Source organism: Hippoglossus hippoglossus, chromosome 16, assembly GCF_009819705.1.
Source record: "Hippoglossus hippoglossus isolate fHipHip1 chromosome 16, fHipHip1.pri, whole genome shotgun sequence".
Lineage (NCBI taxonomy): Eukaryota > Metazoa > Chordata > Actinopteri > Pleuronectiformes > Pleuronectidae > Hippoglossus > Hippoglossus hippoglossus.
In genome coordinates this window covers 2,735,468-2,759,849 of record NC_047166.1, presented here as the reverse complement: position 1 = coordinate 2,759,849, position 24,382 = coordinate 2,735,468, and the positions used below count along the sequence as shown (strand labels likewise).

The window sequence follows — 24,382 nt, the reverse complement described above, 5'->3', positions numbered from 1 at the left end:
GAGGAGATGGACACCTGATGCACTGCGGCACCAGTTGTTACTGCTCCATCACGTGGAGCCTGCAGCACTCAGGAACCACTGGGAACGAGTGGAAACGACCAGAACAAAACACAAACCTCCACAACTCCCCAGTGGAAACTTCTCCCTGGTCCTGGTGCACAGCAGCTTCATGGAGCCTCAGGTCTCAGGTGCACGTCTTTGATGACTGACGGGGAGAATCAGGGGCGGAGCTACAGGTCAAAGATCAGGAAAATATAGAAAACTGTGACAGATATTAGTGTTTAGCTCATCACTCATGTATCATCGGTGGTATATAACAAAGTATTCACTTCTTTAAGTACATTTCTGATGTATCTGTACTTTACTTTTTAGATTTTATTTTCAAGTTCAAGTACTTTTACTCCACTACATATATCTACAAATATTTGTGCTTTTTATTCCCCAGCCGAACTGAAAAGAACTGAATGACATAAACCATCCTCTAGAAAAATAACTTTTTTTAGTTTGGTCCATGTCCCATCTGCTAACATGGAGGAGGGTTTATGACCTATACTGCAGCCAGCCACCAGGGGGCGACTGAGATGACTTGGCTTCTCTTTTGGGAGCCGTCATGTCGTCCATCTTCCATCAGAGTAGATGTATTAAATACAAATGCTCCGCTCTTGTATATCAATTATATATTTAGTTACTTTTCACCAGTGATTGTAGGTTTTTTATCGTATTTTCATTATTAAAACGTTGTCTCATAAATATCAGAATGTGAACCGCTGCCCTCACGTCCAACCTGGTTTTTAGAAACTTTCTGCAGATTCGTACTCGAGCAGAAATCCGAAGGTTTGCCGGCAGCACGTGAAATCATTCCGAGCTCCGTCAGGAAGTCCTGTCGTCTCCGTTTGTCCTCGGGCAACTTTGCTTTCAGGGCGTATTTCCGCTAAAACGATTTCCCATTGTTTGCCAACAGGTTTCTCATTTCACCACAAACTCCTGTGTGTGTTCGTGTCCTTTGTCCTCCCCGAAGCACTTTGTGGCCTGTTTGTTAAAAGTGCTTTATCGCTAAATTTGACTTGGCACGTCTTGTCAGGACGGATCGCAGCAGATGAGACTCTCGACCTGCAGATAAAACATCCATTAAGTGGCTTGTCTGGGGCAATTCGGTGCTCTCTCTCCATTAGCATATTCTTGGCCATTTGCGGGACGGTGCATCAGTGGGCGCACGCTGCCGTCCTGCAGCCAGTCACCACGCCATAAAGAAGCACCTCTCACTCTGCTGCCGCGCTAAATGTCGTCCCCGACATTGTAATGCTCGCCGGCTGTCCTCCGCCAGACGATTCAAACGACCGCTAAAAGCCCAGAGGGGTGGGGGGGGGGAGGAAAAAAAGGGCCAAAATGCAAAATTGATGGAAATGACATTAGATTCAGCTCATGCTCCTCACCGTGTAAATTATGCCCCAAAATGGACTCTCTGGCCCGACTGTTAGCTCCAATTTGTTGGGCCATACCTCACACGGGCTCGTCTTGCCCTTCCCTTCTCTCTTTAATCCAATCACGGCCGCAATGGATGTTATTTATTTGTTTATTTATTTATTTTCGAAAGGATGTAACCGATTCTTATCAGGGCCGAAGTGGGGCCTTCTTCCTGGTGAAACGGTGACTAACGTCCAGCCATCGATCCGTCAGTTCGTCTGTGGTGGCGGGTGATGGTTCTGGTGATAGACGAGCGTGTCTGTGTTTAGACGGAGGCGCACGAGTGGGTTTTCATGCAGTGAAGTCCACACAGCCGATACTGTACGTGTGTGTGTGTGTGTGTGTGTGTGTGTGTGTGAGCTGAGTCTGACGTCATGTTTCCTTTTAAAAATTCCAGATTCTTTGATTCGTTCAAATATTCATCAGCTGCCGATAAAAGCGTCTGAAATGTAAATGTGAAACGTCGCTGCTCTTATTCCTCCGCACATCGCTCACAGCTTCCTCTGCAGAATGTTATGATACGTGATGGATTCTAATGCCGAGGTGCATCCTGGTAAGAGCTTTTAATAATTCACCAACTCCTCAGGGCTGCAGAGTGTTTGGTGCGAAATCATTTGTTTCGTCATTCTTAACCTTCTCTAACTTTTTTGTTGCTTCATCAGGATTCTTCAATAAAAGCATGAGGTCAGCAAATCCCAAGGAAACAGCAAAAACTTTTATTTTATTATCATCTTGGTATCAAGTTAATGACCTCGGTGTGTTTTGGGAGAACAGCAGGAATAATTTTATCAAGATGATGGAATAAATTAGAGATTAAAGAATTTAAGATAAAAAACTTGTGATTCCAAAATATCGTACTTTTGTGAACAGCTTTGTTTAAAAGATGTTTTTTGATGTAATGTCGTTGACGTTCTGACCCGTGAACTTTACTATATTGAAGTGGGTTGTCCACTAATGTAGTTCGATCCCAGTCCCCCCCCCCCCTTCTACGCAGTGCGTCCTTGGACAAGATACTGAACCCGAAAATGACCCGTGTGTGTGTGTGTGTGTAAATGGATGAATGGCGTCATTAAGACAAAAAAAACATGGACGCCACGTCTCCACTTCCTCCCACTCCCAAATGAAGCCAAAATATGCGCGGATGTGAAGGCGGCCATCTTGTGCCGATGACGTCAGTTGGAGACAGACTCGGGGATCGGGGGATGGAGCTGCGGCAACGTGGTCCCACTGGTTAACGTGCTCGACCAATCAGGAATAAGCTCATTTGATGGAGATTATTTATATTTGTATAAAGTGAAATGTTGTGTTTTAAACTTCTGTGTCTGGTTTAAAGGGAAAAGTTTGAAACTTGACTGATCGGCTTCATCATTGTGTTTTTCCACTTTTAATGATTTGAGACTTTTAATTTTAATATCAACCCTCGTTTCGTGTCCCTGTCGACTTTTGTCTCGCTGCTATAAATTCAAGAAAACACCCAAAATTCAATGAAAGTAGTGAATATTAATTTTATTACGTAAAGATTCATGTCATATTAAAGGCAACTTGATTTCTGCTCTGTATTATTTCTTCACTGTACTGGTGCCTTTACACAAACACCAACAAGTGGATCACGTCAGTCCTTCTGTCTCGTCTTTCCTCTTCCTGTCTGTCGAACAATTCAAAATACTTCTCTTGTTTTACGATGCACTCGCTGATTTAGGGTCAAGATGAATTTGTGTTTTTCTGTTTTTCTGTTTTCTGTTTTCGTCATGAAGCGTCCAGGCCCCTCAGGTCGTCTGGGACGAGTCTGTTTTCTGTCCCCGGAGAAAAAACTAAACGTGAAGAAGCAGCGTTCAGTTTTTATTCTGCTCACATGAGAACTGCAGGTTGAGCTGAAGCTCACGTCTTTAAAATCAGTGCTGGAGACCAGAAGCTTCTCACACGGCACTGTTACTCTATTTGTTTAGTTTTTAAATGTCTATTTAACTTTTTAATTTATATGTAATGTCTTTCTTTTGGCATCTTTTTGTATTGTATTATGTTGCTTTTAAAATGATTTCATGACACATGAAATATTAACTTACCTTGTTTAATATTGGCAGCTTTAGAAAAAGTACATTAGACTCTGTCGGTGAAAATTGAGAATCAGATAATTCAAAGATTGAGCTTCTACAGAATCCTGAATTAAAAATTTTAAATTAACCACATCAGATTGTGCACCAAAGAAAAATTATTTATTACTATTCAGACTTATTGTGCATCTGATGTCGTGTTTTATATAGTTTCAGATTAATATCCACGACAATGTGATAAAATTGTATGTTAAAAAATGTTTAGTTTACATATATATATATATATATATATATATATATATAAATAAACTAGATATAATGCAGTTACCAGCCAATGCAGAGTATATCAGTGCAATGTGAAAGCTGACCACTAGGTGCTGCTGTATGATGTGATTTTAAGGCAGTTAAAACATAAACAGAAAATTATAAAATAATGAAAATTGATTTCTGTTCCGGCCTCTTTCGTGTTTAATAATATTTTATCCCGTAAACTAGAAGATACAGATAATTGAATGAAGAATAAACGACAGCGTTTTGAAAGGTTGAAATCTAAATAAATATCTGTGTTTCAGCTGCAGGTTTGAAATCATCTCATGATTTCATTTATTTCTGACAATCTGTGATTCACTGTGACGGAGAAACTTACACGATATCCCCAAAAAGAAAAAGAACTCAAAGTGTTTGAGTGGTGATATATATTTCTCAAGGTTTTACAAATAACTACTTTTTTTTAATGCGGCATAAGTACATTACACATTATTTCCAGAGAGCAAAATAAATATATTGCACTTAAAATTAAAAAATAAAAAAAATCATCAAAAACACAATCTCGTCCGGTGTCGTATTCAGATTATGGAAATATAAAAGGAAAACAAACGTAAAAAAAAATAAAGAGGAAGGAAAGAGAATATTCTCAGTGGCAAGTCGGGAATGTGCGTTTGCTTCAAAGTGTGTTGTTGTGTTGTTGTGTTGTTGTGTTGTACAAGTGGAAAGATGGAAACAACTGGCGAGAAGGATCCAAGCTCTTGTTTCTCCTCAACTCGCAGATGAGAATAAATCAACTGTTTCCACGTTATAATGAAAACACAAAGAACATTCATGTCCATCTTCTACAGAAACATTCGTCTTGTGATGTGAAACTTTGGCAAAAGTCAAAACGGGAAACATTTACAGTGTTTGTGAAACCAGCTTTTACACAGAGTGAGATTCCGTCCGAGCACTGAAAACATCTTTGTTCATTGCACACGCGTCTCTGCTGCTGCTGCTGTTTCCACGGTTACAGAGGTGGTCTTTAGGAATTTATACATAAACATGAAAAACAATCTCCTTCTGAAACAGAAACGTTGAATTAACTGCAGAAGAAAACGACTCCTGAATAGACGATAAATACTTGAACAGGTCGAATGAGTCTGGTTCAGCTCAAACCGGATTCTATAGGCCGATAATGATATTGGTTTATTTGATTTTGAAAATCAAATATCAATAAATATATAAGATAAAGACTTTTGATATGGTTCCTTCAACATCTAATCCGATATTTGATCCACAGCAAAAGAACCAAAAGCTTATTTGATTATCTTTTGATTCTTTACATTTTCAAAATCAAGAATTTTTCTATTTTAAAATTATAAACTAAAAATGCCCAAAGTTCAGTGGCTCCAGCTTCTCAAATGTGTGTTTCAGTGTTTTCTGTTTTACTAAATATAAATAATATTAATAGTGACGTGAAAGTATTGTTATTTTGCATCGTGGAATGTTGAATAAAACAAGTCTGAATAAATCTGGTTTGAGCTCCAGGAAACTGTTGTGTATTTCTGACATATGTGGACAAAATTATTAATTTAACAATCAAATCGAATATAATAATTATTATAGATCTTTTTAAAGTTGAAAAATAATCTTAATGGTTTTTTTAATTAACATTTTGGCCATAAACTAACTTTTTTCCAGTTTCTAGGACCCTCTGCCTGTTTTACTTTCTCATGTATTTCTAAATAAATCACTCTAATCAGTTTTACATTTAAAACTCCGCTGCAGCTTTAGAGTGTGTGAGTCGACTCCTCCTCCCTTTTTGAAACCAAACTGCACAGAGCCATTATTTCCAGGTGTGGACGCCCTGTCGACACGCTCCGACGCCGCCATGCATCAGCTCGGCAGCGCCTGCCAACGGCCGGCTGCTGAAAGGCTGCGGTCCACGGTCGGCAGGAGAAACGAGTAGAAGCTGATTTACAAACCACACGTCAGATGTTTCTGTGTGTTCAGACGTGAAGAGATTTCAGTGTTTGTTTCCAGATCAGTGGAAACAGAGTGAGAACATTTAGGGGCCGTTTCACACACTTGAAATATTGAATTAAAATGTTAAAAAAAGGTTTTTTAGTGAACTTGAATTTAGTTTCAGTCACAACAGAGAGTGAAAGAATGAAATCTATCACTTCACTAAATAGAGAACTGGGTGATTTAGGGAAACAGTCAAAGAAGCTTCTCTAGTTTGGTTTAGTTTTCTTTTTTTACTTCCTGACATTTTGTCGTCTGATTCAACATTTTTAATCAATAAATAGTTTCTTCCATCTTGTTGTTCTCAGTTCATGTTGTTGATTAACGGTGCGGATTTTCTCGAGCCGGGTGCAAAGAATTGGCAAATTTTGAAGAATCGATTGAAATGGATTAATTTCTTCGTCGTTTCGAACGATGCTTTGATTTCGACCTTTAACGGAAATAAAAATCCTTCACTCCTGTCGTAGGTGTGTGTGTGTGTGTGAGTGTGTGTGTGTGTGTGTGTGTGTGTGTGTGTGCGTGTTCAACTACTGTGGCTGTGAGCTAACGGCTAACGTGCTAAAAGGCCAGTAAGATACCAGCAATAGTTTCTTTGTATTTTCTCTTCTCTTCTTTTTACTTCCTGTGATTAAACAACATTTTTGTTCAAGAATGATCGAAAAGCAGAAGAATGAATGTTTATGGAGCTAATTAGACACATGAATTGTTTTTGTATTTATTTTGGAGGCTTTAACTTTCAGTTCATAATGTTGTTGTTTTTTGGTGTCGAGTCTTTTTAGTTGGTTAATAGTGTGAAATTGCGCCTGTAAAAAAAAATCTAAACATTCAATTGATCCAATTTCTGCAGAACTTTTAAAAGCTGGTTTGACTGGACCTTGAAAGTAAATAAAAAATCCTTTCCCCCAGTTGCAGGTGAACATATTCATCCCATAATATTCCATATAAAGTTCACCCAGTGTGTTTGTCTACTGCGTCAGCATGCGTCCTATGGTTTTTCTTTTTTTTTTTTGCACTCTACAGTGAGAATTTTCCTATGAGTAAATGCAGTATTTTCACCTTTGTACAATGTGTTTTAACGTGTGTTTTTTGCGAACAGTATTTCCGAACAGAGCGTGGAGGTGTTTAACTTTGTACTGTACATATGGCTGCTTTCTAGAAAACACAGAAAAAGCTGAGCTGGCGTCTCTGATACGCTGAAGAGTTCCCAGACTCGGACTGAGCTCCGCTGTCCATCGTGCTGCAGCGTCAGACACGAGTCTCTCCAGGAAGTAATGTGTAGGCTGCACCGTTGAAGGATCACACAGCAACCTGCCGTGTGTAAAGCTTGGTGGAGACCCAGTAGAGACGTTGAATCTTTAGAGGAAGACGTGGTCTTCTAGATATTGTTAGATTTGGTTTGAATTGAGGATCCACTGTTCTTCAAGGGCCAAGATCAAACATGCTCCCTTTGTTGTCTTGTGTGAGATGTTGCAGTTGTCATAGAAACCCTGGAACCTGCTGGTGTTTCCGCAGGGTTCAGTCCTTTTTTCTTCTTCTGGATTCTCCTTCAGGAAGCCACGTCCTCTTCGCAGTGTCACCGCCCGCTCGCCCGCTGCCGTGAACTATTTACAAACACCAGAGGAAAGATACAAACTGGATGAGGAGTGATGAGCCGGCGTGGAGGAGGAACTTGTTGCACTGGACTCAGTGTGAGGTTCCGGTCGCCTCCTCCCCAGGATGGAGTCATACGAAGGGCGTCATGACCGTGGAGGAGTGGCGCAGTCCCTGGATGGCGGCGTAGGGCCCCTGCTGGAAGTAGTGGTGGTAGCGGGGCATGTGGAAGGATGGGAAGGACGGCCCGCTGCCCTGCATGGTGCCGGCCAGCGCACTGGGCGTCAGCGGCATGCCCAGCCGGCTGTAGGGGGGGAGGGAGCCCTGGATGGGGTGGGGCAGGGAGGCGGCGCCAGCGCTCATCGCCGACAGGGACTGTGGGTAGCCAGAGAAGCCCGATGCGGTGGTGACCCAGGAGCTGAGAGAGAGGTTGTCTGAGGCGGAGAACGCTGAACCTGCAGCGGGAACATGGCACATGAAACATAACTAACTGTCCAACATTTTGTCAATAAGTTGTTTGAGTTATGATGGAATGGGCCTGAGAACAGGGACGTCAGGAGGTACCGAGTTACACGCTCACATGATGTGTGTGTCTGTGACAGCGTCTCACCTCTGGCGTGTGCGGAGTGGATGTCCTCACCCAGGTTGTCCTCGTCGCCAGTGTAGGTTCGGATCGGCGACCGGGCGTACGAGTGCTTGTGGATCAGGTTCTCAACACTTTCCCTGCAGCAAAAGCCGAAGAGAGAGCCCCCAAAATAAATCTCCTTTGTTTCCACTGTGAATTCTCCTTTAGGGAAATCGCACCTGAGTCTAACAACACACTAGGTAGGAATTCATTTGTGGTGGTCACATATTTAAGAAGCTGTTGACAAATTTTGTGACCACATCTTTCTTTAAAAAAAAGAATATTGGCATTTTCTTCTTAATTTAATACACATCTCATTCATATTCTTAAAAACCCTTTTTAAACATTCAACATTTTACTTCTAACACACACATGCAATCCTATTTTTCTCAGGATCCCATATTTTGAAAGTTGTGGCAATAACTTGTATATTTCGGGAATCTGACATGTCGCAGATTTCACCATAACACCAGAGTCATTTACTGTTTTTACTGTGTTTCTCTGTGTCCATGCATTCATGTAGTGTTCATGAATAGATGTGTGCGTCCACTGTGTCTATTCCTCTTCTCCTGTTTGTGTTGATGGTACATGTAGATTTTGCCGTGTGTGTGTGTGTGTGTGTGTGTGTGTGTGTGTGTGGTCTCTCCCACAAAGTGCATTAGCTCATTTGAGTCTTGTCAGACAGCACTTCTCAAACACAGTGACACAAATTGTTGTGGGGCAGTTGTAGTGCACGAGAGAGAGAGTGCGTATGTGTGTGTGTGTGTGTGTGTGTGTGTGGGCGGACAGGCAAGTGGTCTGCATCATGAGAGCCATGCGTCCACATTAGCAGCCCCCCCCCTCCGCGGCCCCCACCCTCCAATTAGGTTAGGAAAGTGCAATATCTGTCAGCAGAGGAGTACAAATGTGTGTGTTTTTATCAGCGTCGGGCCCCTCCGGCACAGAGGCCACGGCAAACTCCCACAATGCACAGCAGGGCTGCAGGGAGCCGAGGGCAGGGGAGGGGGGGGGGGAGGCGGGGCATGCTGGTTTCAATCAGTCACCGCAGCCGATTGAATTACAGTGTGTTTTAGTGCAGTGGCCGACTCCAGACTAATGTGATTTCTGCAGCTCCCTGAAGATCAATTGATCAGGTCTAATTCACAGCCCTCAAAAAGAGAAAGACAGAGGAGGAGAAGGAGGGAGGAGAGTGTGTGTGTGTGTGTGTGTGTGTGTGTGTGTGTGTGTGTGTGTGTGTGTGTGTGTGTGGTGGTGGGGGGGGGGTCAGCGGTCTCTGTTCAAGATGTTTGATTGAGTGAAATGAGCAGATGGTTTGATTTTGTCAGCTGATTTTGGCCGTTGTGCCGGAATCAGGGATTAAGAGAAGTGTGTGTTTTGGCAGCGTCCATTAAAATCCTCTGGAGGGGGCTTCGTAACTGTAAGAGTGTGTGTGTGTGTGTGTGTGTGTGTGTGTGTGTGTGTGTGTGTGTGTGTGTGTCTGTGTGTGTGTGAATGAACTTGCACTGACTCGTCTCCTTCATGCACAAAACAGTACATTAAAAAAGAGATATGTAACGAGAAGAAAAGACGACGGAGGCGAGAGCAGAGGATGAAGAGAAGGAACGATGAGGGAGAAATAACTGAAAGGAAGAAGAAAACAAGAGAGAACAATGAAAAGCACGAATCATGAAAATCTAGAGAAGACGAGAAAGTGAGTGAGAAGGAAGGAGGGAAAGAAAAAGGTAAAATAAAGAATAGAATAGATAACAAAGAAATATTTCTAAAGAAAAACAAGGGGTAGGTACAATAAAACAAAATGAAAAAAAAATCAGGAACGACTACAGAGGAAATATAGAAAAACAGAAACGATTGAAATGAAGACAAGAAAAGTGAGAAGGAAAGTATGAAAAACAGACGACAAGAAATAAAATTACAATAGGAAGGAAAGACAAGTAAAAAATAAATGATAAAAATAAATAAGGAAACAAGAACAGAAATTACTTAACAACTAAGAAGGAAAGACAAAAAAACTAGAACGAGAAAAACAAGGAAAGACCAGAAAAGAGATAGACAAGGAATAAGAAAAGGGAGATGAATGAAAGAAAGGGTAGAAAGGAAAATTAAAAATGAAGGAAAGTAGATAAATGTACAAACAAGAGAAGGAAAATACGAGGAAAGGGTCAGAAAGTAATGTAAAGTAAAGAATGACGAAGATTATCTGTTTCATATTGACACAAGCAGAGAGAAATAAACAATGAAGCTTCTGGGTTTACTAATGAACAACACACACACACACACACACACACACACACACACACACACACACACACACACACACACACACACACACACACACACACACACACACACACAGACACACACTCCTCCCTCTCTGTGTATCTTATCGGCGGCTCAGAGGTAAACAGACAGGACCCAGAATCCCCTGTACCTCTCCATGTCCGTCAGCCGCGACGAGTCCCGGAAACCTTTGGCGAACGGGTTGCTGTCGATCTTCAGTTTGGTTATCTGGTGAAAAAAAAAAGAAAAGAATAGAAGAGTCATTCATTTCTTAAATTCATCCTTCTCTCATATTTTCACTGTTTCTCTTGTTTCACAGCTGCTTGTCTTTGGGCTTCAAAGCTAATTAATAGTCTATTAATTACTGTAATTAGTTAATTATTCCTCCTCCTGTGCTGCAGAATGTCCTGGGGGACACCAGGGGGACACCAGGGGGGGACAAAGTATTTTCTCAACCTCATTCTTACGAAAGCGATAAAGTCCTAATTAAACAGATAAGATACTGAATGTTAAAATTTAGATTTAAATCTACTTTAGTTTCTGAACTGGAACTGGAACTTTATTTGTTGCTTTCGTCCCAGATATTAAATGATGAAGTCTTCAGGGGCTGTGAGACGCTGAGCGAGACATCGAGGGAACATTTAACACAACAAATGAGACGATTGTGATTAAAGATCATGTTAAAGCTCAACGTGCTCCTTGATCCTGTCAAATTCAAGTTGTTTCAGCTTTAACTTCTTCCCTCAGCTGCTGTATTCTTCAGAAATTAAATATGTTAAATATTTATTATTTAATACATTTGTCAATATCAAACTCTTTGTGGGACAATCACCAGCTGCACAACAGCAGTTTGATTAAAGTCCAGAGGAGGAACACTGGTGCACGTCGGCTGTCAATCACTCACCAGCTGGTTCTGATAGGCTGTGACGGCCGTGAAGACGGTTTCCACGAAGACGAAGGTGCGGAACTCCTCGGACTTGAGGTTGAGCAGCGACGCGGTGTGGTCCTTCTTCTTGATGATGTGGACTCGGGGCTGGTACTTGTGCATGGAGTTCAGGATGATCTGCGAAGCACGACGACAATCAGTGATGATGAAGGAAAAGGTTCAACTGAGGAAGAGTAAAGTCTCATCGGGGAAAATACGTTGAGAACGATTTTGATATTTTTCTTCAAGAAACTCCATGAAAAAGCAGCTCTGTTGTTGTTTATCCTATTTATTAGAAACATAAAAACTACTCCTGCTGAACATAAAGCAAAGGGAATAAAAATGAAGGTTTTCTGTCTCGATTGGAAATTAGTCCAATAAACTTAAGTCTAATTATGGAAAACATTTTTCCAAAGCTTGGTCCGATTCATCTAACAAAATAATAATTGGAATTAAAGTAAAAGTCAATGGGGACAATTGTCGCAGGTAGTTTCTACAAAGCTGTTTATAAATCAATAATAATGTCGAGATCAACTTTCAATATCTGCTTTTAACCAAATATGGATTTGAAGTGTAGGTTTGGGTAAATGCTGATGAAGATCAGGTTATTTCTTTTGTATTTTCTAAATACATTAAATGTTATCAATTAACAAAGTGCATTTAAAAACAAAGTAATAATTATTATATTATAAATTCATATCTAAATAAGTATAGAGCAATTACACTGGAACGTTTCCGAGGTGGTGAATTACAAACGTTCTACACTCAGCCTGTCAAAACGTTGTCTCCTCTCTCAGCTGCCTCTGACTCTGTGAAGCTCTGTGTTTATTTTAGAAATTAAAATCCTCCAGATTTAACAGATTAAAAAGAGAGGGAGCGCCAGCGAAGGTGGAGACTCACAAAGAAAAACATGACGACGGAGAGAAACAGAGATTCGATGCAGACAGACGAGCAATAAAGAGATGAGAGTAAAAACAAAGGAATAAAAAAAAGGCCGAGCGTGAAGAGATAAAGTTGTTAACACAGCAGCTGCAGCATCACTGTGAGAATTTCCCTCCGTGACTGTTGCTGTTTGGCTGCAGCCCAGGAAACTTCATATTTATCTTCCTCCGCCACTGAGTGACGGCAAATGAGTCAAATACAGATGTTACACACACACACACATCAGCCACAGAACTAAATCCAGCTGTTTTAATACTGCGGCTGATCTGTGATCTGTGTGTGTGTGTGTGTGTGTGTGTGTGTGTGTGTGTGTGTGTGTGTGTGTGTGTGTGTGTGTGTGTGTGCAGCATTACACTACAAAATAATTAGTAATAACAAGATCAAATGTTTTATTATATAAAGAGAAATGTTACTGCCCTTTATCTTTATCAATGAATTCATTCTACTTGTTTTTCTAAACGATAAGTCTACTGATGTACTTTTTAAGATATTTTAAGATTTTCATCTTTCTTTTTCATTTATTAAATAATTTGTTTGACTGTATGAGTCAGGGAAATCAGGAATGACCAAATCAATGAGTTAAATAATAATAACTAGTGCATGTTATAGGAGATAATGGGAAATATCCTCCTCTAAGTGTTAGAAAGCAAAAGGATTTAAATGACTTCAGAACGACAACTGAAATTTTAAAAAATCGTAATACCACATAATGTGAAATGTGAAATGTCAGAATTCCACATTTATTAGTTATCATCTCAGTTGGTATCTTTTACAATGCCAATATTAATTTAGTAGGAAAAAAAACAGGTGGTTTTGACGTCTCTTTTCAATAAAAAATACAATATTTGTCTTAAAACAAACAGCTTTGATGTAATTTGAGCTATTTAATGTATTTTTAATGTTTTAAAACCATGTCAATGAGCTACAGGTCTGCTTTACAAGGACATGTCTGTGTCTCACCAAACAGCTCAAAGTAGTAAGGAATACAAATATATAAAATATGTGTGTGACTAATAAAGTAAAACCTAAACGACTATAATAGGACAGTAAAGTTTTTTACGTGTTGGCGCTTCGGTTACAGCTTTGTAAATAATCTCAGTAAATTATTTTTGGACTGAAACACACACACACACACACACACACACACACACACACACACACACACACACACACACACCTGAAGTTAACACTAAATCTGTTGCCTGTTTGTTCTTGTCAGTGAAAGAAGGATTAAAGGAGCAATTTGCTCCAGTCAGACGAGTAATTATAATCCCACACTTTGGCCTTTAAACCTGACGGAGACGAAGCTTCTTTAGTGGAAACTTTAGATATGCAAATATATATATATATATATATTTCTGTAGAGTAATAATTTTTGATTTCTTTTACATGCAACCTGCACAGAACCAGGTCCAGACACAAAGTCCTGCACACATTTTAAATTGAGTCGTTTCAGATGCAGATGTGTGAAGTTAATGTTATTAACATGTCAGTGTGTTTACACGTTATCTTGCTTTTTAAAGGACATTAGCTTTAGCTGGAACTGGAAGCAGCTAGCTTAAAGCCCGTAGCTAACAGCTGAGTCCGTTAATTCGCTCAGTTAACGTGTGTTTTTTTTCTGCGCAGACCTCGAGAGGAACAAAGAGACGCGTGCTCACGTGTCCGTGTTGGTCCAGCTCGTTGTTCGTCAGCTTCACCTTCTCGAAGGAAACCATCTGCTTCATCAGCTGCTCTCCGGTGAACGGGGAGTCCGGGTGCACGTACAGCCTGCACCGGAGGAGGAGCAGGAACCGGGAGGAGGAGGGAAACGGAAACTTGCGTTATTCTAGAGCGTGAAATTCTGAAGGAGAACGCGTTCATACTCACATCTGATTGGCTGAGACCTTACATTACCCAATCAACGCTCACATGTTAACGGGGCAATTACAGGTCGCTAAGCAACGGTGTCCCATCTCCACCGTAAAATAATCATTATTATTATTATTATTATTATTATTATTATTATTACAACCATTCATTTCTATTAGGGTTACGTTGGTTGTGTATTTTTTTTAATATTGGGTTTTTTCAATATGTGCAAGCAAATGCAAAGGAATTAAAAATAATAATAAATTAGACTCTTACATTAATTAAATACGGGACATCTTTAGTCCACGTGTACCGGTGATTTACGGTAATTTTTTAACAAATAAACCAACTCAAACAGAAGTCACTATAGCAACTGTCAAAAATAATTATTGGTATTTTATTGTTTATGCAATTTAGGCAGTTTTTGTTTGTTTTTAAAATGTTTTCATTTAACTTGTATTCATGACTTTCAGCGACCTTCTTTATGTTTTAAATTACTTAATGTAGTTCGATACGCAAGTGGGTTTTATTTCATTTCAAATTATTGAAAAGAAAGAAATTAAAAAAGGCTATAATGTGATTAACGATGCCAGAAAGAAGCGCAGGTCAGGTGTGTGAGTTCTGCGGAGGACGGGGGGGGGGGGGGGGTGCGAGCCGGGGAGCCACGGTACCTGGCGGGCAGAGGAGGGTCGGCCTTGCCGGCCACCAGCCAGGAGGAGCGGTGGTACGCGTACCGGTACCGCTTGTTGTCCACCGGGACGATGTCCATCAACACGATGTACTTCGAGTCCTGGTCCACCCCGGAGAAAGAGACCCGGATGGTGGGGAACATCCTCCTGGTGAGCAACAGACAGGTCAGTCAGTTATTATACTATTAATACAACTATACAGGCATTACTACATTTCCTATTAGTATTATATGATTCATATATAAATAACTTAATCCACTGTCATGCAGGGTTTTTAAATACTGAGCTCATTTTAGACGCAACGAAATTGCTGTTGGGTTTTGCACCTTTTTCTAGTTGAATTGATATTTGTAAATAACTGCTGATCATTATTCCCTAACCCTGTTTCTTTACACGGTGAGATGTAAATACACCAACGTGTAAAAAGCACTGCAGCTAATGAGGCAATGAAGCAGCTCCTCATGACGGTGATTTGTTCAGCTGCAGATTACAAACAGCCTCAGGTCAGTAACACTCACCTCATTGTGCAGCTTTTACTGAGCATTAACACACACGTTGTGCAGAGTGAACCACACGCAGCAGCAACCTGACACACACCCGACTGCATCAGGGTCAGTCATAAAGTCACTTATCATGTGTATGTATATGATTATTATATCAGGAGTGTGGAGCTGGATCTAAAGGACCTGATGCTCTGCGTGGGGGAAAGCAACCACAGGGAACTATATATTATATATCTATAAAGAAAAAAGTATAAATGCTCAATGATGATACAGTTTTCCTGGTTTTTCGTTTATCTGGGACAACATGTTACAACGTAATTTAGCATTATTGCATGTGCATGTATTATTATTAGTAGTATTACTGTTGCATTACGAAATTAGACTATATGGTAATTAATATATAGATATTTTTGAATAAATGCAGACCTTCCGGACTTGGTGATGATCATCTCGGTTCCCAGGTCGTGGAACTTGTCCCACAGCTCCTTGGTCTCCAGGGTGCACGAGATCTTGGCCATCTCCTCGCTCGGGACGCCGGGATTGGTGGGGATGAGGGGCTCCGTGCACACCGAGGGCGCGCTCCCGCTGAAGTCGCCGCCGTGCGCGTCCAGGGAGGACAGGTCAGCCAGAGCCTGGTTGCACGAGGACTTCTCCACGAACTGCTCTGTTATTTTTAAAATTATTATTAAGAGAAATTAATATAAACTTTATTTTCATTCATGTGACAGAAACAACACAGAGTGATAAAGACAAACTAAGAGATTATAACCTTTATTTAATTAAAGTCAACATGAGTTTATATAAACATGAAGGCTATAATAACAAAATGCAGGCTGGTTGTAAAATGTTATTTTATCGTTATACCTATGGCAGGAGAAGTGTGATTCTAAATATTAAAATAATAACTGAAGTTGTATGTCAGATTATTTTGTTGTGTGAAAATGGAAACATCATATCACAAATTGAATTTAGCTGTTTTATCCTCAAATAAAAGCTAAATCCATTTTTACAATTGTATTTGAATTATGAAATAAACGAAAATCTGTCTGACAACTTGTTTTTCAGAATGGGAAGAGACAAATTAACAAATCCACCCATCTCGTCTGGATTTCTCTCTCTGTAAAATAGAAGCTGCAAATGACACCTGACTTAAAATGAAGGAAATAATAATAATTTACATTTTCTTATATCTTTTGTTCCAACGTCCCCTCGAGTAAAGTGAGACATTTAATTTATTTTCTCTAAAACTCACAATCCAACATGAAAAAACTGAGAACGAGCGAGTCAGACAAGGATTCCAGTCACGTTCACATTTCTCTTGGAACAAAATAAATAATGTTAATTTCATATTTAACATCATTTATTAACAGCCCATTTGTAGCTGTCAGTTTTATATTAGATAATTTACATGTGAATTTACGCACAGATAGGCTGAGGGTCAACATGTCATTTGTCAGAATTGTTTCACCTCTTTTATTTATTTACTCATGAATAATAAAAGTTCACATAAGATTCACTTTTTACTTCACTGTCATCACACACTTCATCCTGGTTTAATTATAATTCCTCATCTTGTATATATATATATATATATATATATATATGTATATGTTCTTCTCTTGTCCTGCCTCTTACTGTACTTTACATTTATCAGTTTCTCTTCTTTCTTTCCTCTTGAATCCTTCATAAACTCTGGATTTTAATTTAAATAACAGGTGCATTTTTGCGCACAAATCAAACGGAAATTAAAGTTCAAACTTTCCGCTCCTCCACTCCTCCACTCCTCCTCCATCCTTACCCAGGGGCTTGATGGTGCTCTCCTCCGTCTCCTTGTCCTTGCTCGGCTTCCCGCTGGACATCAGGGCCGCTATGGAAAAAGCATTTGCCCGGGATGACAGCTGCGGTTTCGGGGATGACGTGTACTCCATGTCCTTGGTGAAAAGGGGCTCGGGAACAAAAATATTCCTCTTTAAATAATTATAGTTATAATTATAATGTGAAGAAAAAAAAAAAATCCTTCCAGAAACTTTCGACCCCGCCTGTTTTTGTGGCTTCCAGCGGTTTGGAGAAAGGAGACAAACGCGCAGTCTCTCTCCTCGACTTGCTGTGTTTACGCACGGTCAGTGGACGCGCTCGGCTCTGTGGACACGCTCGTCACTGGCCGGTGGAGCTCAGTCTCGCTGGATGCATGATGCGAGGAGGAGTAGGAGCAGGAGGAGGAAGAGGAGGAGGAGGAGGACCGAGTATACCGGAGACGTGTGTGCGTCCTGCGGTGCCAGATCTGTGGCCGGCTGCAGCTTTGGGAAGCTTCAGTCCTCAGCCCTCGCCCTCCCCTTATAATTCCAGCCTGCCCTCCAATCGCTGCCTCTGGCTCCACGTCACACACCCACCGTCCCGCAGCAGCTCTGATACCGAGCAGCCAATTAAATCACCTAAAGCTGTCAGGCTGTTTTTCTTCTCCGTGCCTAAAACCCCCAGATACACACACACACACACACACACACACACACACACACACACACACACACACACACACACACACACACACACACACACACACACACACACACACAGAGTATTGGAAACGAGTATGGAATGTCTCATGGCTTCACACTGAGCTATAGGAGGTGATGACACCGGGAGATGACAAATACATGGTCAGGAAAATGTAATTATTTGCCGCCATTGCTCGATATTGAAGACTGAAGTATAAGAGGTGAGGTTTTACTTTATGACTTGGGGCCCTCGGAGGCTCCCGGACCACATGTTGGGAACCACAAACCCAGACTGTCAACAAGGGAGATGTGGCTGCAGACGTGCGGCTGAGATGGTGCAATATAGGAAACTTGATAATTAATGGCAGCAGAGAGAAGATGATGGCAGCTTTCCACTTATGGGCTTTTCATATTTTTTCATGCGATTTCCCGCATACACACAGAAAACCACAAACCCCTTCTGTCAGTAAATGTGTTAGTCAAATTAACGGAGGTTTTCAATTTCCACAAACACACAATCTGGACTCAAACACAAACAATAACCTCTCAGACTCAAACCAAACAGTATGGAAACAACATTGTCTGTAATAAACACACATTTCATTTAATATTCTGTGTAAAAACAGATGAAACTCCTGCTGCTGCGTCCTCTGATTTGAGATTTTCATTTTCATCCTTTATGTAAGTGTTGTCTGAAAAACATTTACACATTTTATTGTAGTAAAAATGGAAATACTATGTTGTAAAAAATACTCCATGACAGGTTAAACATTAAATATTTAACGCAACTTGACATAAGCGTTCAAGCGAGAAGCAAAATATTATCAGAATATTACTGATGCATTTCAAAGAGTAAATGCATATTATCAAAAAAGTCATCGTGGACCTGGAGTTGTGATATTTCCCTCAGAAACAGTTGTGGGGTAAAGAGGCATAGACGATTTATGGAAGTAGCATTAAATACTTCAACAGGTTCCTTAAAATAGTTTTTGAGTGAAGACGTTTATATTCTCCACCACCAGGCTGTTTGCATTGTTACGTTAAATTGATAAGCATCATTAATAAAGTGAGAACACGTGTCGGCCATTGAGGGAAGTTTTCAGTAAAGTTCAACAGACTTTAAAACACCAACAACACAACACGCAGATTCAAAAATACACAGTAATCAACAACAAGTAATCACTGTAAGTAACGTAGTATTTAGAGCAGGGCACAAAAACGTGATTGACAGTTAGTGGGAGTTTTTTTTAAATTATATTTCTTATTTAAGTGTTGCAGATGTTTGTATTTTCCATCTTCATTAACGAAAACTCGCCTGTAAACGTAGGATGTTGCAGATCACAACAATAATTAATAACCACACTGACCCTCAGCTTCATACCTACAATGTAAACTTGAACCACTGACCCACACATTATGAAACAGTGATGCTGCTTTTGTCCCCAATTAACTGGTTTTTGAAACGTGTCCCCAAAGGTAGCCTATGACAGAAGCCTCTCTCTCTCACACACACACACACACACACACACACACACACACACACACACACACACACACACACACACACACACACACACACACACACACACACAGGAACCTTATTGAGTGCAGGAGCAGCAGTCTTGGGTTAATCCGTACTATGACACACACCAGTGAGCCCCTAATCTTTCACACACACACACACACACACTCACGCAGACACACACACGCACACACTTTCACGTGACAACAGGAAATGCACATTATTCTTAAGGCCCACTTGTAACAGTAGAACAGCTCGGTTGGTTTTAATGGTGACAACAGAGCAGTCTATTACATTTATCCAGTCTGTGCTGCAGGTTTCCAGACTCGGCCTCTCCACTGTTCTGATCACATTACTGTCCTTACTCACTCATTCAATTTCATATCAAAGAAGAAAGCTTTCAAGACGGATTAAAGAAATCTTTTTTTATTTTTTATTTCCCTTGCTTTTAACTTGATAGCGACCGAATCCGGTCTAGACGTCACCTCAGGGTGAGTCTTTATCACGGCAGAATGTTTTTTCTTCCTGGATACAGCTGATAGGCAGCGGCTCGGCGTGCGACAGCCAATCAGAGACACGACGCTTTCACCACAGACCCGATCGCAGATAGACGTGATTTTGAGAAGTCGAAATGTCTGATGGTGGAAAAAAGTCACATGTGAAGCTCACAAGGAGGAACTGCTTCCCTAAATGCTGACTGTAGATGTTTTCCAAAGGTGTGTGTGTGTGTGTCTGTGTCTGTGTGTGTGTGCATGTGTGTGTGTTTGTGCATGTGTGTGTGTGTGTGCAGGATCACCTCTCCTCCTCAATGTCACTCTCTCTCTCCTCCCTCAGAGCCGGGGGGAGGGGGGGGGGGCCTCACACAAACCCAGAGCCAGAGATCCGCGGAGCAGCTAAACCCATTAGGCGACTCCTGAATGCAAATCCGCTGCTGCAGATATTTAATAAGAGACCTGCGCGGGCAAAACTAGATTACCTCGCAATTGCCAGTGGATAATGTGCTAAAAGCTTTCCCACTTAAGCGTTTACTCCTCACGGAATATTATTCACACTCCGAGGGGCCGGAGCAGCTTTAAAGAAACACACGACCTGGAAGAAGAAGGAGAAAAAAGACAGATGGTGGTGGGAGCTGGGGTCGGTCTCAGCCGAAGACAGGATGAGTCACATGGAAAACAGGGAATAGGTTGTTTTCTGTGTTGGTCGACTAATCACTGATGGAAGCCCAAAAAAAGATGGAGGGTGGGTGGGTGGATTTTTATGGATCAAACCACTGGATAACAATGACACACGTGTGTTTTTTCTCTTTTATGCTTTTATAACATCCAAACCGACTATTATCGTTTCAGTTTTCCCGGAATGAATCATCCACAGCTTTATCTTAAGAGTCCCAGTCCACTCTGCTGCTCTTCTATGAATGACTGTGTTTCTGTCGTTACCCCACATGCATAGTGTCCTTTTTGTTTCCAGCCCAAACCCAGTTACAAGTCTGATTCATGACTTAATTGAATTTAGCAAAGCTGCCAGGAATCCCTAAATACAAGAAAATGACCCAGTCTCTCATAAAAACGTACAAATCTTTAGTGATAATCAGCCAAAACATAATTACTGAACAGATCAAGGTTGTAAAAAGTTTCTTTCATTAGTTACACACACAAATACAACTGAGTCATATCTATGATAAAGTCTCTTTACATGTGGTGATCTCATTCCAACTGGTTTCTGGGACTTCTCTGATTAAAAGTCCAAATACGCCGTCGTAGAACACAGAAAATATGAATGATTCATATTGAAAACTTTCTCCTGAAAGCCCCACATCAGTACTTTTAACTGGTTCTCTACTTTTAACTGGTTCTCTACTTTTAACTGGTTCTCTCATCTGCTCTCTACATGATGTACAAATATCTACTAATCACAAATCAATATAATTACATATTTCATTTATTAGATTCCCTCTATGCAATGATATTGTTTTCTGTTTTGATTCATTTAACTTTTGTGACAATGTCAGAAGTTTCATAGAAATACATTTGTCAATATTTTTACAACAGGATGGATAAGACACGTGATGTATACATCTTTCTATATATACACGACAGGATTTCAAATAGTTTTAGTAAATAACAAAACAAACCAAGACGGAAATGGAGGATTTCAGTTTGTTATCTCTATAATGTGAAAGTTCTTTGCTGTAAATATATTCATGTTTTCTGAAGCTGTGAAAGGTATTTCTAACCAACAATGTCTTTAAATATGCAGTTGAAAACATGATGTACACAAAAGTGCTGTTCTTTCATTAGTAAATCAAAATTTTACAATTATATAAATGTATGTACAATAACAAAATATGGCATTTAGCTTTCAAATAAATTTAGAGGATCTTTGATTATATTCTCACATTTCCTCTGACATTCATCTTTCCAATCTTTACAATAATGTTAATATTCTTGAATAGGAGTAGAAGAATTCTGTCAGTTAGTTAAAATAACTTGTTTAATGACAAATTGACGCTGTAGAATGAATTCATATTTTTGTTAGTGTGGGGGGGACAAAACACTGAAATCAATGAAATTCAGATTCTTTCATGTATTCAAAGGAGAAATCATTTCATTGAGGATCATCAGTGATAAAAGCTGGACTCATTCAGAGTTGTCTTTTTATAGTGTAACCTCTGGGCAGATGTGACCGCTGCCTGCACTGTACAAAATGTCTCTTTTCAAAGGTCACGCAATCTTGAAATGTTTCACATCTGACACTTGTTTTATTCAGACCTTTTACTTTGAAAACAGCTGAAACCTTTTGTTCCCTGGCTCCTTCACGTGTTTAACGAAAAAAGATGATTTCTCTTCTGAGCATATTGAACTTGTTGCAGCGGAGACGTTTTGTCTGTGCTCTTCCTCCCTCACATCAGTATTTTTCAGTGGTGGCAGATAACAGGATAGGTGACGCCTCACCACACCGACAGCCCACAAGCTGCAGCACTCAGGGATATGACGGTGAAACCATCTGAACAATTATTCCTCCAGATAAATGGCCGCGGCGCGAAAAGGTCAGCAACAAACGACAGCCAATTCCCCGCAGAGTGGAATCTGAGGAAAAATAATCGCCCTGTGATTGAATTGAATCCGGGGACATTTGAGCCACAGTAATGAAATGGCTGTTGTCGTGACCCGACCCGTTCACCTCGCCAGTGATTTTTTACCAGATTACAGAGCAGGCGGCAGGGGCGACTATTTGCCTACAGGAACCCATTTAATATATGTGCATAGGTTTGTTTTGTCAATGTAAATCCCCATTATCACAGGTACTTCTGAATATTACATGAAAGCGTTCACCTGCAGGGCTGATGGGGCCACAGCGGGGGGGGGGGGAGTTATTCAACTCCAGTTTTACACCTGCAGCTCTAAACAGGTGGAACCACAGAACAAGCTTGAAAACAAAACCTGGATCATTAACACGGAAACTCAGGCAGAGGTCAGAGGTCACAAAATATTCTTACGTCGCCATAGATGAGTTAAAATATTAGAAGCCAGACTGAAATATCTTAACAGATATTAGATGGATTGAAGTATCATAACATCTACTATACTAATGCCAATATAAGCTTGCAAAATACGTTTTTAAGGTTTTCTCTGATAATAAACCACTATTTGAAAATTAACTGAAGCCAACGGAAAAATTTGCTAAAGGGGGATGGTAGATAGTGAAGACGAAAGAAACATCAGTTAAAAGTAATAAATAAGTCAACAAAAAAAATCTTTCAGTTTAGATATCATTGTTGTAATGAGGGTTTACCTCATGAGAAAAGCTCCATGATATGAATTCATGCTGGAAGCTACAAAGCAAATGGAATGAACAAAAGAGTAATAATGAAAAATAGATGAATCCTGCAGGAGGAGCTGAGCAGAGAAACTGTGGGGATGTTTTGATTTGATCTCAGAAACAGATCATATCAGATCACAGGTTAGCTGCTTTGATCTGAGGCACGTCAGACTCACACACGCACACACGCACACACACACACACACACACGCACACACACACACACACACACACGCACGCACACACCCTCCACAAAAGCTGAGGCATGCAGTGGTCGGTCTGTTGCCTCCGTTCATATGACTAATTAGACCAGCTTCACACTGCGCCGTTCCTTTTGATGCTGATCCCTGGTGCTAATTGCTGCGTCAGTCCCAGGCCACAGTCAGGTTAAGTTCAAATGCAGGACCGACGTCTCCACTAACCCCCCACCACACACACACACACACACTCACACACACACACACATACTCACACATACACACAACCCCCACCATCAGCTCTCTCTCCCCCTGACTCTCTCTCTCTCTCCTCATCAACCTCCACCAGGAACTTTGACAAACAGATTCGTCACAAAGTCTCAAAGCAGCTGAGGCTGAAAGTACTGATGAAAAGATCATTTAATCCCAACATTGTTAAGTACCTCGTCATTGTGTGTCCACAGAGTTTACAGTCACAGACCCTGTGGCACAGGGTTTGAATAGAAGTGTGAGATGTGGGGCAGCATGTTTTTATGTGAAGCTAAAGTATGAAGTAGCCAGACTGAGCATAAACCACAGTCAATGATATTTCCTCCGTGATCCAGCTCTTGTGCTGCCAGTTACAGGAAAGTGGAGCAGCCTCACTGTCCGGATGGTTTTACAGTCCGCGGCAGACACAAATGAATGGCACATAAAAGTTCAACAGGGGTGCTTATTATTAAATTGAAAAATATATACTATTACTACGGTTTCTGTGTGTTCAGCCTTTTGTGAATCACAAACTAAGCAGTGCTCATATCGCTGGTGGTAACAACAAGTTCACATGATATAGAACATTTATGTTGCGAAGCAGAAAATGAAAATGTGGAGGTTGTCATTTTCTAACGTCATGGTGACATCATTATGCCATAATTTATACCATATGATCACAATTTTGTGCTCATATGGTCATCAGCCACACACGTTCCCAGTTCCCTCATCATCCTGCAGTCATGACCTGAACCAGCTCCTCAATCTGTCTCTTTATGTTCCTACAATCTACAAGCATCTTTTAGTTGAAGTTGTTCTTCTTTATTAGAATATATTTGCATTATTCTACTGAAATATTGTTTGTGTTCTTTTTCGAGTCTCTTATGTCTTTGTGTTTTTTTGCAAACAGAC

General features: G+C 40.6%; 1 protein-coding gene across 2 annotated transcripts; it reads right to left on the bottom strand.

Annotated features, from left to right (window-relative positions):
- Window positions 1–6,097: 6,097 nt before the first annotated feature.
- Window positions 6,098–17,495, bottom strand: tbx20 (T-box transcription factor 20). Of its 2 annotated transcripts, none has more exons than XM_034610423.1 (8): window positions 16,987–17,495; window positions 15,615–15,852; window positions 14,668–14,832; window positions 13,807–13,915; window positions 11,186–11,344; window positions 10,433–10,509; window positions 7,990–8,105; window positions 6,098–7,834 (listed from the first exon to the last, which is right to left on the bottom strand). In XM_034610423.1, exons 1-8 carry the CDS (start codon window positions 17,114–17,116, stop codon window positions 7,512–7,514), a joined length of 1,317 nt encoding a protein of 438 aa, XP_034466314.1. In that variant the 5' UTR covers window positions 17,117–17,495; the 3' UTR covers window positions 6,098–7,511. The 2 variants fall into 2 exon arrangements, with proteins under 2 accessions (XP_034466314.1, XP_034466315.1); XM_034610424.1 differs by having other exon boundaries at window positions 7,990–8,102.
- Window positions 17,496–24,382: the final 6,887 nt, after the last annotated feature.